At 43.1% G+C, this 15405-nt stretch overlaps 1 protein-coding gene across 9 annotated transcripts in view; it reads left to right on the top strand.

Moving 5' to 3' along the window:
- The window catches only part of TP63 (tumor protein p63), a 165188-nt gene that overhangs the window by 105182 nt on the left and 44601 nt on the right, over positions 1 to 15405 (top strand). For all 9 annotated transcript variants that reach the window (XM_071752322.1, XM_071752321.1, XM_071752326.1 and 6 more), the window contains one exon: positions 9108 to 9362. In XM_071752322.1, the coding sequence (XP_071608423.1) occupies positions 9108 to 9362 (255 nt within the window). The remainder of the gene's footprint in view (positions 1 to 9107; positions 9363 to 15405) is intronic.

The raw sequence follows: 15405 nt of genomic DNA, 5'->3' as shown, positions 1-15405 counted from the left end.
GTCTGTTGGAGCAGACAACATTTCTGTCTGTTGATGTGAGTCATTCTGTATTGAACAATGAGTCTATCAACTTCTTGGTTTGGGTAGTGAAAGATCTGTCCAGCTGAGTACCTCAAATGTAGTCCTCCAGAGCTGTGCCTCATATAAGTGACCATGGCACCATGCTGATTTCAGCAGACACTAAAACACAGTATAGGACAGGGAAGGAGGTGCTGAAAAGTGGCTTGCTTATCCTGTTAGGCACTCGAGGGCCTGTACCAGAGAGGCTTGTGGAAATCCTAGATGTGCAGAATATGTGATAATGTGATTTAAATGGTTGGGGAAGATATTCTTGATGGTTTTGATAGAGCATAGTCACTGTGGAAGAAGCAGGGCCTTTGCATGCATGTTGAGACTATATAAACCTACATGTGTACCCTTAACCCTCTCTCAAAGATCAGCTTTTAGGTCTGGTGTGTGCCCAGCCTGGCATCACTGGAAAACACCATGTAAAACTCCAGCTTATCTCCTGGCAGCAGGTTGCAGCAGTGATGTGAAGCTGAGTTTCTGGTGTATACCCCAGAGGGAGGATGGTTATAGTGGTCTTTGTGTGTGCTGCTGTACTGAACCCCAACAGATCTTCGGGTGCACGCAACACCAGCTTGATGCAGGTCAGGAGCTGCTTTAATATGCAAAAAGAATTGTTATAAGGCAAAGCCCTGCTGCTTTTGTTCTCTGCAGTTGGGGCATAATCAGAGTTTGTCAGCCAGTCCTCTTGACTCCCCACTCAATCTTGAAAGCTTCTCAGTTTCTAATGCTGCTTGGGTCTGCTCTTTGGTGTCTCGGTCTTTTGAGAACATCATCCGGGAGTTTTCTTCACTGGTTTGGACAGATGAAATGGCAAAATATGATAGAAGATTCAGTAGATCTTCCTTTTAATCTATAAGAATGCTCATGCTACAGTGTAATCCTTTTCCTTTGCTTGCTCTAACTTGTTTTAATTTGCCCTTTGCCCTCCTATAACTCTTCTTATGAATTCTTATATTCCATAGTTGCACCATGCTTCAAAGAGTGGGTGTGGGGGGAGTTGTGTGTGTGTGGCTGGGTTTTTTTGTTTGCTGCTTTTTTTTTTTTCTTTTTATATTTTGGTGTGAGTTTGTGTTTTAAGTGCTTCACTTATTTAACTTGCAGATGATCTAAATTTCTTGTTCTAACGAAAATGCTACCTAACTGGAGTATTTTACCTCAGTGTCTGGAGCTGGCATATTCTGGTTTTATTGAGCAGAATGATGAATTTGAGGGCTAACTCTGACTCCTGGTGCTATTCTGACCCTGATTATCCATTGTCCTTGTGCCCTGTGGCCATACTTTGGTGGTCACAGTGTCTGCAGCCTTTCACTGTGGACGACACACAGATATCCTGTCCAGCCTCATACTAACCTCTCAACACAATAAAATGCTGTGTGTCTGAATCAGCTGATAACCATCAATGGTTAGTGTCCGGTACAGAGTTTGAGAAATAAGGCAGCTTTAATCAGCTACTCAAGCTTTTCTCTCCGATCCCTGCTTTTCCTGCCCACCTCTCTCTTTGAATTTTAATTGCTTCCTCTTATATTTAAGGATTTATTTTTTTTATATATATTTTTTTTCAATATTACTGTACAAACTCAGGCAATAAGAGTTCTGGTCACTTGGCTGAGCAATGTTAGTTCTTAGCTACTGAAATGAGGCAAAAATGCCTTGCTGAAGTCTTGTAGTATTTTTCTGGTTTCCCTGATGTAGGCCTTTGTCTTCAGTTATGTTTACATCTCTTGGGAGTGTGAGGGGGTACCTTTCCAAATTGTCAGTACTTCATGGCTCTTCAGATCTTTGTTGACATTGTGTTGTCCAGATGGTAATAGGAGAACACAGAAAATACTTGGCCTCCGTTTTAGTTTTAGGAAGCCGAGTGTTTGGGTTATCAATCAATCAATTTGCTTTAAGATCATGGACTTCTTGCATCTCGTAGAGATGATGTGTGAATATTTTTTTTATTTCCTGCTATTTTTCTGTTTATGTTTTCCAGTTCCATGTCAAATAAAGCATTGTGCACAAGCTCAGAGGAAAGAAATGACTGTGCAGAGGGACTTTTTCCTGTTTTAAACTGTCTGAATTTTCAAAATAACTAAGCGTAACCTAGATACTCTTCTGAAAGTCAGAATTTTATGCTGGCTTTCATTAAAGAAATTGTTTTCTATGCAAAGAAATCTTTTTTTCAAGAGCCCACTTCAGAATTTTTTTTTTTTCATTAAAAACTTAATTTACATCTCTAGGGAACTCAGCGATACATAATTTTTATATGCATTAAGAGTACTTGGAAATACTTGCACACTGTAGGATATCCAGATTTGATATTTGTGTGAAGAGGGCCCCACTGTCATTCTGATAATCCTTGATTTATACACAGGCTTTTTTTACATGAACCTGTGGCTGGTGGTAGGAGTCAGGAATTACAGGCATTCCTGCTTTGGGCTGTGCTTGTTTTAAAAGGCACCCTGCTTCTGGCTGAAAAATATTTCTTGATGCATTAAATGAATTAACCAAGGGGCAAAACTCAAGGTTTAGCTCAAAAGGAAAGCAATTACAGAATTACAGCTGGGGGGGACAAGATGACTCCAAAGCATAGAACCTATATATGTGGACAGAAACTTGCCCTCACTTTGTTTTTCATTAATGTCTTATTCTCCAAGCCTTACAACTACCTGTGTATAGCGGACTTTAACTTGAACAAGAAATTCTGCTGAGTTCAGCAGAACAATGTCTCATTGGAAACACGTGGGCTGCAACTTCACAGGATATGGCTCTTAAAATTGTGCTGCTTGTGTAAACCTCAGGTGTGTAGGTTGTACTGTGACATGGAGACTGGAATAGCTAGTCCCAGTGAAAACCACCCAGTTTTTCCCATCTACCACCTGTATACAACCCTTAGTGCTTTTTGAGTGTTCTGGTGTGTGTCTGCAAATTACTAATGTGCACTGCTTTCTCCTGTTTAGCATTTATAGCTTTATCTACAACTGGCTGTGGCCAAAGGGCTGATTGGGGATTGCTGGAAGGGAAAGGATGCTGTGTTAAGTAGAAAGAGCAGGCAACATTTTAAGCTTATATATCTGAACTTTTTAAACATGGTGGCATGGTTGCAGTGGTCACTTAGTCCTGGGGTTGGTTGGGTTGGTTTTGTGGGGGGAGATGGGGAGGGTTTGCTCTTCTTTTATTTTTTTTCCCTTCTTCCCAGCTGGCTGAAATGAAGGTTTCTTTAGGTTGTGATGTATGTGTTTAGGGTGGTGTTGGAAGATAACACTGGTCTATCTTACTATTTAACATGAAATACATGTGTAGGACAACTGTGGAGAAATAGAGATACATTCACTTTTTTTTTTCCCCTCCCCCCAGGAGTCTCACTAACTTTGGAAGTATAGTATTTTTTTCTTTATTATTCTTGAATTTAGTTTCTTAAAATTACTCTTGTCATGCTTTTTGCATAGCCCTGTAGATTTCAAATACATCCCTTTTTAAAATAATACCACAGACAGTATGCAGAAATATTTTTACTCTCTGCTTCCAGATGGGATTGAGCTGAGGAGACATGAAATGTACTGCATCAGGCCTAATAACCAGGACAGGATTTACTGACTCTGGGACCTCTTCTAGACCAATGCACTCCATCATTCTGGGAACCTGTAATGTTGTAGGGATGTGAAAAAACGATGACCCAACAGTTGGATTAATGAAATCAAATTGATTTTTTTAGAGTGCTAAAAATCATGGTGTGGTAATTAGAACTCAGGAGCTCTAGTGCCTGGGAACCGATCCGGGTAATTGTCGATATCTTTGGTTCAGCCAAAGTTATTTGTTCCCCTGCTCTTCACATTGAGTACGCTGGTGTACATTATCATTTTTTCTGTGGGCTTCTGAGGTTTTGCTGTGTTTAGCTGCAGAGTAGCGCTAGGGAAAAAAAAATCTTCAAAATAGACCTACAGGATTTGTTTCCATTTCAGAAATGGAGGTGGAGTAAGTGTAGGGGCTGTGAAGACTGGTCACTGACTGTCTAGGGGACCTGAAATGACTACACCTCTTCCCCTCCTGACTCGGAGGGGACCAAAGCAATGTCCAGACTGAGCTTTGTTCCTCCCGAAAGAAGTGCAGTCCAGATTTCTGCAAGCTGAGTGGAAAATCTGACGCGCAAAGGTTTTCAGCCTCTTTTTTTTTTTTTTTTTTTTTTTATGAGAAAAGAGGCTAGAGATGTGAACCAAATCACACCTTTCATTGCGATGAGTGAGCTAGATATCTCTGAGCTTCAGCCCTGATCTTAGCCTGAGGGGCATGGGTGGAGCCCTTTATTTCTTGGCGCTCCTTTGTAATGGCACAAGCAGTGCGCCTACATGGGGTATTGTATCAGCTGCCTTCTGAGAAACTGGCAAAGCTGTGCAGTCTTGCAGTCAGCAATATCTTGATTAATAACCATGATAGAAGCACTTCTGTTGAGCTTAAGTGCTTTATTTCCACCTACTGAAAACCTTTGCTAGGAAGGTTTGAAAAACTAGGTTGATTTAAATCTTTCTTGATAGATTTTAGGTGTCTATCTTATGATTTGGATAGGCACTGAGCACTCTGGAAAGCATTTATCCTGCTTCTCTTGACAAAGCTGTTTTCCTGCAGGAATCTGATTCTTTACCTGGTCTAGCACTGAAATATTGCCATGAGCTGCCTGCAGCTACTCCTGCAACTGCTGGCCCTGCTGCATCAGTTGTGCACTGAAGGACAACGAACAGAATTAACAAAGTGCCTTGCAAAATCTTCTTGCCAACAACCATGGTAGTTTATTAGTTCCATAGTCTCATATCTCTGGAGAATAAACACCAGTGGTGGTGTTTTGAAAAGCTTTGTGACTTGCTGGACAGTGCTCTTGAGCTGTAGATATCCAGCAGTGAAAAGTAAAACTTTGGTACATGTGCACGACGTTGATGTTCTTTGGAGATACTGAGAGAGTTTTGATGGAGTGGAGGCATTTAAGCATTCTACACCCGAAGATGGCAACTTTTCCTTTATTTTCCTAATGTGGAGAAAGTTGCAAAATGTTCTCTGAAAGGTTGGTAACTCAGGGTAGTTAACAGCTGGAGCTGTGTATTTTAGGGGATTTTTGGTGTGGAAGTCCCCTTGAGAACTTTTCTTCGTTTGCATTACTTCCCTTGTGCCTTCATACTGGGGATCACTTTGCAGATCTGTCTCATAACCTTATCAATTAACGTGGTGGTATTAAAAGTGGGCTGTGGCCAAAGAACTGGGTATGGGTTCTTGCTGCAGGGGAGGGTAAGAAGGTTCCAGTTTGGGTTGAGGAATCTTGCCTCGTTTATCAGTTCTGTGGTGCCTGGTGGAGCATTTGCATTGCCCTCTGGTGGCAAGTGCCCTGGAGCTGCTGGGGTCAGGAGGCTTTTCTGCCGTACCTTATCCAAGGAGTTTGTTAGGGAGAACTGTCCTCCCAAGAGCAGAACCCTGATTAAAGGATTCTTAGATTTTCAGTCTGTTTTTTCATTCATCAGCCTCTCTGGTGAAACCATGACTTTTCTGATTGAGAAGTGTGAGTTAGCATAAAAATCTGAAAGTGAAGCTAATGGGATGTAGGAAGTGAAACTGAAATGGTGTTCTGAAGTGGTCCAAGGTCTAATTGTAGTTCTCTTAATTATTTGCAGTTAAGCTTACGTTTAGGGTTTTTTGTAAAGCCTCAGCAATGTTAATAGTTTCAGAAACATGACAGGGAGCAAATGGAGAACAAAGGCACTGAAAATTAGATAATCTGTTCTTTCAGCTTCGCATGCATTTCTCTCCACCAAGTAGCATTTTTCTTCTGCCAGGAATCAGTGGTGGGAGTAGGTCCTTCAGTTGTTTACAACAACCCCTGAACAAAACATGAGAAAGTGTGAAACTCTGAGCCTCCAACCTGGCAAGAATTAATTTCTGAACTAAACTCTGTTGTGTTTCGTTTCTTAAAAGGTGAGGTGAGGCTGAGTGTGTGAGCTGACACACACCCTGCAGACCCCTCCTGGAGGGTGATGCCCTGCAGATGTGTCCCCAGCCCCTGGCTCTCTTTGTTCTCTCCATCTCCAGCGTGGCTGGGGCCAAGGGGGTTTATTGCTGCTGAAGCTGCTGCGCGGGTGAATTCCTGCGTGTGCCTTCCCCGGGCCTGCTGCCCCTCTAATTGTTGTGTTGTCAGAAGGCGTGTGCCTCCGAAAGCCTTATCTGATTCCTCCAAAAGCCTTGCAAGCAATTCAGATGTTGACCCCTTGAGCGCAAACAAGCCGCCCGCCTTGGGGCATAGCTGCGAGACAGGGAGGTTCAGTGCTCTTGTGTGCAGACCCGGCTGGCTTTGTCACCGGGGATGGAGCACCTGCCTGGGGAGGGGAACAAGGGGCCAGGGAAGGTGAAAGGCTGGTGGGAGTTGGGGGGGGAGAGAAGGGGAGCTCAACAGCTGCTTGTGTCAGCACGGGGATAAGTGCAAGGAGATTAATAGTTATTTAAAGAGCACATGGGGACATGGCATTCGGCTGTGGCATGCAAGTGTATAAATGCAATGGAATGGCTGCTCCGCTGGTAACATTTAGACCAGATGGTCTCTGGACTGAAAGGAATGAAAAGGATCTTTCATTCTCTTAGGGATAACTTAAATTTTAATAGGGCACTTTTTTTTTTTTTTTTCTTTTTTTTTTTTAATTGACTTCCAGGCAGCACCTTCAGTATTTCCAGACTGTGCTGTCTTGTTAACGCCAACTGCCCATTCGGTCGTCTTTCTCCATCATCTTAAATAGCCTGGGATTAGGGGGAACAGTTTTTAAGTGAAAGCTGAAACACTATTGTTTTGCTGTCTATATGTCTGAGCTGCTTTAGGAGGCTGTTTTCATCACAGCCATCTTTTCATCATTCTTCTGGTTAGGGAGTGTGTCTGATGCTAATCTCCATGAGAAATGAAACAACTGAGTGATATTTCTGCACTTTGAGGAGTCTTCAGCTCACATTAGGGTATTCTGGGGTGGGAGGGCAGAGAGGTTTGTTTTTTTGATTAAATACAGAATTACTGAGCAGGAAAAAAGACTGTTCCTGGTGGAGTACACCAGATTTCTGGCTCTTTCCATACAGAAATTAGCCTCAAGGGCAAACATGTACCAAACGTCCGTTAAATAGGTCTTGCTTGGCTGAATAGCCTGCAGGAGATGAGACATAACTGTCATGGGTATTGCCAAAGCTGCAATCTGCTTTTGGAGAACAACAACCAGTCTGGATTGCTTTCTCCTGTGTCAGCTGTTTAGCATGCTTGGAGTCCAGTTGCTGATACTTGTTTGCCCATCCAACAAGGGTTAAATGGCACGGTATCTGTAGCATCCCCGTTGTTTTAGATGGGGAAACTGAGGCAGGGAGGGCAAATGACTAACCCCAGGCAACACAGAGACTCACTGGTTCACCCAGGATTAGGACTCAATATGTAATTGCTTTTATTACTCTGCTGCCTGAAGGCCTCAGACAAAACGGAGGCCCATTAAGCAGAGTGCTTTTTACATAGCAAGGAGCAATCCTTGCCCTGCAGACCTTGCTGCCTGAAGTAGGCTGAGGGTGGAGGGGGAGGTGAGGTGGCTTGCCCAAGGACACAGTCTGTCACTGGCAGAGCAAGGGAGAGAACCAGCAGTCTCTGTCTTCTCTCTGCAGACCATCACAGCTCCTAAAATCAAGTCCCCTGTGTTCCCCACCAGATCTTTTCCTTCCCACCACAGCTTGTATTAGCAAGCTGATCATCTCTGGAATGTCTGATGTACCTCACTGGCCCAAAAGTTCAACTTTTAATTAAAACCGCATAAAATATCAGCCTTTTCCAGTGAAACAGAGACAGAAACCTAAAAAGCAGCTCTATTTCGTGGCTCTGATTTCTCTACCTCCTCCTATTGTAGAAGGACAGCTGAAAGTATCAAGTGCTTGGGTGTAGGGAGGGTCTGTCATCCTTGCAAAGGGACTGGTCTGTTTTCCTCCATGGCTGAAATGACTGGAGAAACTGAGTGTTAATTGGCTTGTCCAAGATCTCTAGGAAGCTCGGCAGATAGCTTGTGCCATTCCTTTTCAGGTTTTTGGAAGAGAAATGTGCTTGAAGCTTCAATAGGGAAGGGGCCAGCACCAGGAAAGCTTTTTGCTATGGGTCTTGCTGTTGGTGCTCTGACTTGACGCTTTTTTTGCTTGGCTGATAAGAGGTGTCTCTGGAAAAGGAGCAGCTGTTGGAAAGAGGGAAGTCTGGAGCAGACTGGCTGATGGCTCTGGATGGGATTGAAGATGTAGGATATGGAAGAGTATTAAGTGCCTGGACCCTTGAACAAGGGCAAAAGCCTGAGTCCCTTCTTTCATGTCAGCTGCTGACTGCAGATCCAGGTGTGTGTATTGCTGCACGTTCCTGGGTGATCCCAGACCTGCCCCTTAGATATGGAGAAGGATGGGATCATCTACACCTGGATGAACCCCATGTATCGTTCACTTGCTTCCCTGTATCCATAGCCAATGCTGGGTTCTTTGGAGGAACAGAAGATTGGGGTAGTTTTGTAACTCTCTTCCCAGAACACTTTCCCAGCTTAGAGCTGTTTGTGGTACAGAATTTTAAGATCAGTTATGATGGATTGGATGGGTTTTTCTCCAGCAGAAATTATCTGGTGCCTTTTTGAACACCCATAGGCTTTTAGTATTGGCAGCATTTTGTGGCAAAACCCTTCATATTTATTTGTGGGCTTTGTGAAGAAACACTGTGTGTGTGTTTTAAACCTAAATCATGCTCAATATGTTCTCTTGTCCCCCAATTTCTCTATTAAGAGAGCATGAAAATTAATTTCCTATTTGCTTTTTTTCCGTATAGCTTAGGAATTTATCCACTTCTGTCATGCTGTGTTCTACTTCTTTCCTCGTTGTCTCCTTTTGAGGCTGTTGTTCTACTGTGTGGCTGTGAGAAGCTTTACTTGTTTCTGCTTCCGGCCCCCATGTAGTAAATCCTTTGCAAATCTCCCTCCTCTTGGTGTCACCGATGTTTGATGGTGCTTCTGAAACATTTCTGTGTGTCTCTTTGTCTCTAGCCACAGTACACAAACCTGGGGCTCCTGAACAGCATGGACCAGCAGATCCAGAATGGTTCCTCCTCCACCAGCCCCTACAACACGGAGCACGCGCAGAACAGCGTCACGGCCCCCTCGCCTTATGCCCAGCCCAGCTCTACTTTCGATGCCCTCTCGCCCTCTCCAGCCATCCCTTCCAACACAGACTACCCAGGACCTCACAGCTTTGATGTATCATTTCAGCAGTCCAGCACAGCGAAGTCAGCAACATGGACGGTAAGGATGCAGCATTGCTTTGCTCCTTTTCTGGCTTTGGTCCTGTTGCTAGTGGTGACATTATTCATATGATGCATATCCAGGCTTGTGAAAGAGTGGAGTGACCTGTGTCCTCTTCAGTGCATGACATGTCACGCAGAAGGGAGAGATTTATCTTGGCTGCTCTGAGAGGGTGTGGTGGGAATTTAACCCTCAATAATATCACTAAATCCCAGGTGAATAAAACATCTTGCAAAAAGGTAGTCGCCTAAAGACTGCATGTGATGAAACAGTGGCTCTCCATGTGGGTCTTACAGGTGTGCTGGAGTAAAACATGGGGTGGACATGAGCATGGCTTTAGTACTGCACTTTCCTTTCTTCAGCATCCATGGGTTTGGCCTTGCCCTCAGGATGGAGGTGGTGCTCCCTGCTCCAGCCCATGAAGCATGGGGCTTTCTCTTTCTCCATGTCCTTTCCCTTTTGCAGCTGATGTGGGAACTCCAGTGTTTCCAGTTCAGGTCAGCCCTGCAGTATTAGGGTTGTCTGCATATTTATGTTTTGGGGGTTTTTTTGTAACTCTCTGCTCTTGTGGTCAGAATAAACTCTTCCTTATTATAAAAAAAAAAAAAAAAAAAAAAAAGTATGGAGCTTCAAACTTGAAGTCCAGGTCTTCAGTTTGGGAGGACTGTTGAATATGTAGAAGCTTTGTAGCCCAGTGCACAGCTGGAGCTGTACCTCCTGTTGTGCTTTAGGGCTCTAGAGTAGAGATATTTGCAATAGAGAATGTTACTGTCTTAAAGATGTTAAAGATATTCTGTATTTGCTTTCCTCTCCTTCAGACACTTTCCTCACCTCACACTATTTGAATGAAAGCAGGGACTTCTTTCTTTCTTTCTTTCTTTTTTTTTTTTTTTTTTTTTTTTTTTTTAAAGCATTAAATTTTTTTTTTACCAAAAGCTAGGAGTATTAAAATGGTGTGGGTTTTATTTCTTCTTTAATCTGAGGAACTACTTCAATCCCAAATTTATTTAAATCCAAATTTACATACAATCTAGCAGGAACTGCAAGTAACAAACTCCCAGCCACTACTGCCAGCAAAGCAGAGGAGTCCATGTACTCCTGTGGAAAAATATTCCAGATGATTAAATCAATGGAATCAATCCTTATTTGACAAGCCTTTTCCAGTAAAATTTGTCAAAAACTGGTAACAATAACTTTGTTCAGGAAATTTAGTTTCATTTGTAAAATGTTAAGTCTACTCAAGACCAAATTTTTCAATTGTTTATGCATAAAAGGGTGAAGGATTTTTAAGTGAGCTTGAAATTCCACCTTTTCCTTACCTGCCTTGGGAGCAGTGCCCTGCTACTGTAGTTCATGCTTGTTTCCGTCTCCAGGTTTCCCCCTTACACAACACACAGTATTTATTTTCACTTGCCCTGAGTTAAGGAAATCATTGGTCAGTTCTACTTTCTATTTCTCAGAACAAGAAAATGCTGCCCTTGGATTTTTCCAGACTGCTCTGGAGAGGGTCCTTTGAAGGAGATATGAAGAGAAGTTTTCTTTTGATACATATAGTACAAAGAATTCTCTAATGCAGCTGCCGGGAACTAGAGCGTTTGATGCTGTCCTTTCAACTATAAAAAGTGGTCTTTTGAAATGAGGTTTGAATGTATGTAGTGTAGGCTGTTACAGCAGAGATGAAGATGAGTAAGCTACTTGTGAGCTTTAAGTTAAGTGAGCACCTGAAATGTTTCACTGTAGTGATACTGGCTTTCTGGGGTAGAAGTGGAGGCTGCATTTCAATGTAGATTTGGATAGTAGTCAAAGATTAGATGACATTCTGGCTTTATAACAGTCAGTAAAATCACCTCTTGGTGACAGTCACCAAATGTGTGCAGCCTGGGGGCAGGCATGTTTAGCTTCCCTTCCTTTTCTTTTGTCCTGACGTGGACCACACACATGGAGTGATGAAGATGTGCTCCCTGTCCATGTTACAGTTTGTCTAGGGATAAACGCATGTATCTCTACTGAAGGAATGGGGTCCCAAACAGCTCTCAGACCAGGGAGGAGCAAGTATGGTCCAGATGTCCTTACTCTGAGCCAAGTGACCTAGATATAGCTGCTCATGCAGGAGCTGGCAGGGCTTTGTGTTCACAGTGAATGATGACAGTCTTGTGGTGGTGGCTGGGGACTGTCAATCAATACGCCTTCCCCAGCAAAGCATCTTTCTATCTTCGGAGCTCTGCCCTTCTGCTAATTAATCCACCAACTCAGTTCACATGGGCTCTTGAGTGGATGGTAATATGCATTCAACAGCTTTATCAGTGGGGGTGGGTGGGGAAGGACAGGAAGGCTCCCTCTTCTGCTGCCATCCTGAGAAATGTGGAAACATGCGTGAAATGTTGATGAAAGAGGGAGCGATTGCCCCATCCTCTCAGCAAGAGCAAGTTCTTGGAGCTGCTCATCCCCCCTCCATGTGACTTCATATGCTTTGATTAATGCCTGTCATCTTTTTTTTTTTTTAATGATGGATTAGAAACTTACCCAACTGGAAGAGTTTCTTCCACTGCAGTGACCTATTAAAAGTTTAATTACTAGATGGCCCCACCCTAATTAAGAGTCCAAAACTTGAAAGCCTCGTTTCTTAGTTCTTTTCTTCCCCTCTTGCTGTTCCCCAGGGCAACAGTATTAAGTAAGGAAATCCATTGTATTGCACTTTCTCCTGTTTGGGAGTGGGTAAGCCAGGCTGACCCACCTGCCCTGCTCAAAGGCTCAGTGGTGACAGGCAGGGTATCTGCTGTCCAGGCTGACAGCATGCTTCACCAGAGCTCCTTCAAGCTTCTTCTATGCTGAGTCATGTCAGATTAGGTCATGGGAGTGAAGGCTGTGGGGTTGGTAAAAGGACTGGGCTATTTCTTTAAAAAGCAAAAGCTGCTTTGATGCAAGGATTAGACATGTGAAGATGCTTCAGGTTTCTTTGTCGCTTTGTGTGCTTAACTCCCAGTCTGTGTGTTTTGGAGGAAGTAATCTGAAATAATGTGTAGAATCCTCAGGTTACTACTACTGGAGGTGGGGGAGAGATTCGTGGCTTACCTAAATGCTATGTTTCGGAGAACAGCCTAGAATTGTATTTTTCATAGAACCTGAAGTTCCCTAGAGTCTTTCTATGGGGCAGGCCCTGGGATGGTGGGAACCTTTTGCCAAATGAGCAGGTTTTGTATAGAATAGTTTGAGTGAGAGAGGACTGTAACATCTGGATTACTTATCTGATCAGGTTTTTGATGGGCTCTTGATTAAAGGTGATAAAAAGAGGGGGGAAAAAAACCAAAAAAAATCTGGCCAAAACTGTGGAGAGAAACACAAGTGAGAACTAGGTGAGAGGGTGATCTTTGTAGGTATGAGCAATTCACTTTGAAAATATTACAGATTTTCTCTCTGAAGTCTTTCATGACTCTAAGTAGGAATTCCAGTAAAACGTGCTGTCTAATCAGGTTAGCTCTTCATTTGTATGCAATGTTGAACTAAATTAATGATGACAAATTGAGATTGGATTGCAGAGGACTTTATAAGCATCCTCGATTATTTTTTTTTAATTAATGACCTGAGAACACAAGTAAGAATATAAGCAGGTTAATCAGTCTTTTCAGAAGGAAAATTTTTAACAATTGAAACTTAACTGAAGTGTTTAAGAACAGAAGCCTCAGTAGTCTGAATTGAACAAAGTTTCTCACATACGTGCTCGTGAACCATGCTCGTGCTCCAGAACCAAGCATCACTTATTGTGGGATGTTTCCTTTGCAAGAACTCCCATATTCCCATGCCATGTGGTATCTCCTCCCATTTCTTCAGCAGAAGAAAACAAGGCATTTCAAAAGCATGTCACCTCAGGTTTTTTTCCTTTGTGGAAGTAAGTTGTGTGCCCATCTTCCCCACCCACTCTTGAGTGCAAATAAATAAATAACTACTGGATTTTACCCCTAAAAAGGATTTGGCAATCACCTGTCACTAGCAGAACCTGTTACATGGGGAAGAGCATGATTGCAGTAGGAAAGTAAAAATTAAAATTGTATGTCAAGGTAAGTAGAAGTTAACATTACTGCCAAACATGAGCTATCAAAAACATGAATCAGATCCACCCATCCCCATAAGCAAGATACCACCTTATAAGTCATGAGACTCCTTTTAAAGAAAACAGGTTGTTCTTACTCTCCCCCAGGTTTTTGAGCCTTTAGGGTGCATCTACCAAATCTTTCAAAGACTTGGTTGTTTTGGTTTTTTTTTAAATCATGAAGGTTAAGGTAAAAGAGACCAAAATGGCTTTAAGTTTTTAAAATGAAAACTGAAATTTGCAAATTTTCAGTTCTGCTGAAGACAAACAACCAGCCCTGCAAGACTTACATAACTCAAATGTTGGCAGTAGCTGAGTTTAGCATTTAATTCTTATGCCCTGCAGTAGGCTGGAGCTGAGCTGTGTTGGTCCTTGCAGAACTTTAAGAAACATGGAGCTCTGCAAAGCTGCAATTCGTGATCCAGTTGGGCCCACTGGTTTTCCTGTTTTCTGTAAACTCAGTTGTACCTACAGCTAAAAGAAAATGTTCAGATTTCAGACTTTCCTTGCTAGCAAAGCTATCATCCTGTGCAGCATGTGTGAGAGAAAGTTAATGGATTGTGCTGGCTTGGGTTAGTGTATTTGGGAAAGCTGTGTTTTAAGGAAGGTGGAAGGAATGCACCTAAATTAGCCCACATGAGCAATAACAGGTTTCCGTGGTTGAGAGTACAGATTCCTTGGCTGAGCTTTCTCAGTCTCTTTATGTCAGATTGTTTCATTCTGTTTTTATTTTAAATGTACTCTGTGTCCTGAACTACCTGATAAAATTGGGAAACTTTTTTCCAGTCTCTATAGAGTGAATTGGAAGATGTGCACAAGCATAGTAAAGCAGCGAGAGGGCAATTAGATGTGCACATCGCCTTGACTCAACAGTCCCTAATTATGTGTTCAGTGTTCTCCTAAATCATCTGTTCAAGTAGCTCAGTGTTTCAATAACACTGGTAATGTCCAGTATTGTCCTAGATGCTGATTATTACTCCACATCATCCATGATTTTTTTTAAAGGCAGATGACTTTCTCAGTGAACACACACGTGAGGCTGTGCAAAATGTTTATGTGGAAAGTTCTTTGGTGGTGTGTTGCTTGGTGCAATTGGAGCTTTCCCATTTTACCTTTTAATATTATTTTTTAAAGCTGCTGGGAGGTTTTTTCCCTGTCCTCAGAGGCTACTAGTCAGCAATGGTGTAAGCTTTAGCTGTCTGCACGGGGCAGCTGAGAGACTCATTTGTGAAGAGGGTTTGCAGACTTTGCCAAGCACTGAAATGGGTCACCTGCTGACTGCTCTCCTGATTCTTTCACAGCCCAGCCAGTTAATTTTGATAGCAATAAGCCCCCCCTGTTACAGCAGGAGTGAGGAAGGGATATGATGCCTGTGATCCAAAGGGACAAAAGCAATCTGGAAGAAGTCAGTGGAGGAGGAGATGGGGTTGCAGCCTTCAGATGCACTCAGTGGAGGCTGGGAGAGCTGATGCAATGGTGTGAGCTAAGGGCTTGGCTCTTCCTTGATCTCAGTGGAGCAGGAGCGTGTCCATATTTGGGCATTTGTCTCGGGGTGAGAAATGGTAAGAATTGGCTTCCTCAAGCTCTCTGCAGCCGTGTCTGCCTGAAGAGGCTGTTGCCAGTGGGCTCTGCCTCTTGGCATAGAGGAGGCAGGGTGGGCGGTGATAGCCACCATCGTTCCCGTGCATGGAGAGGTTGTGATTATGCTTTCTTGCTGGAAGAGGTTGTGAAGTGCGTTGCCCTTGGTGTGATGTTACCAAGGCATAATGCTAAGGTTGTTGGGGCATATGCAGCTTGTCCTAGGTCATCTACCTGGAAAGAGAGGAGCCAGGCTTGTTGTCTTTGAAGGAGGTGCCTTTCTCACGGCAGGGAGGTGTTTTCAAGCTAGTGAAGCTGGGAAGAACCAGTTCACCTGTGAGAACCAGCCAGGAGGGGCCTGCTGGCTTCTGTTTGGGT

This window comes from Heliangelus exortis, chromosome 9 (genome assembly GCF_036169615.1).
Source record: "Heliangelus exortis chromosome 9, bHelExo1.hap1, whole genome shotgun sequence".
Lineage (NCBI taxonomy): Eukaryota > Metazoa > Chordata > Aves > Apodiformes > Trochilidae > Heliangelus > Heliangelus exortis.
Note: the sequence above shows the minus strand (reverse complement) of the source record. Positions and strands in the feature narration are given on the sequence as shown.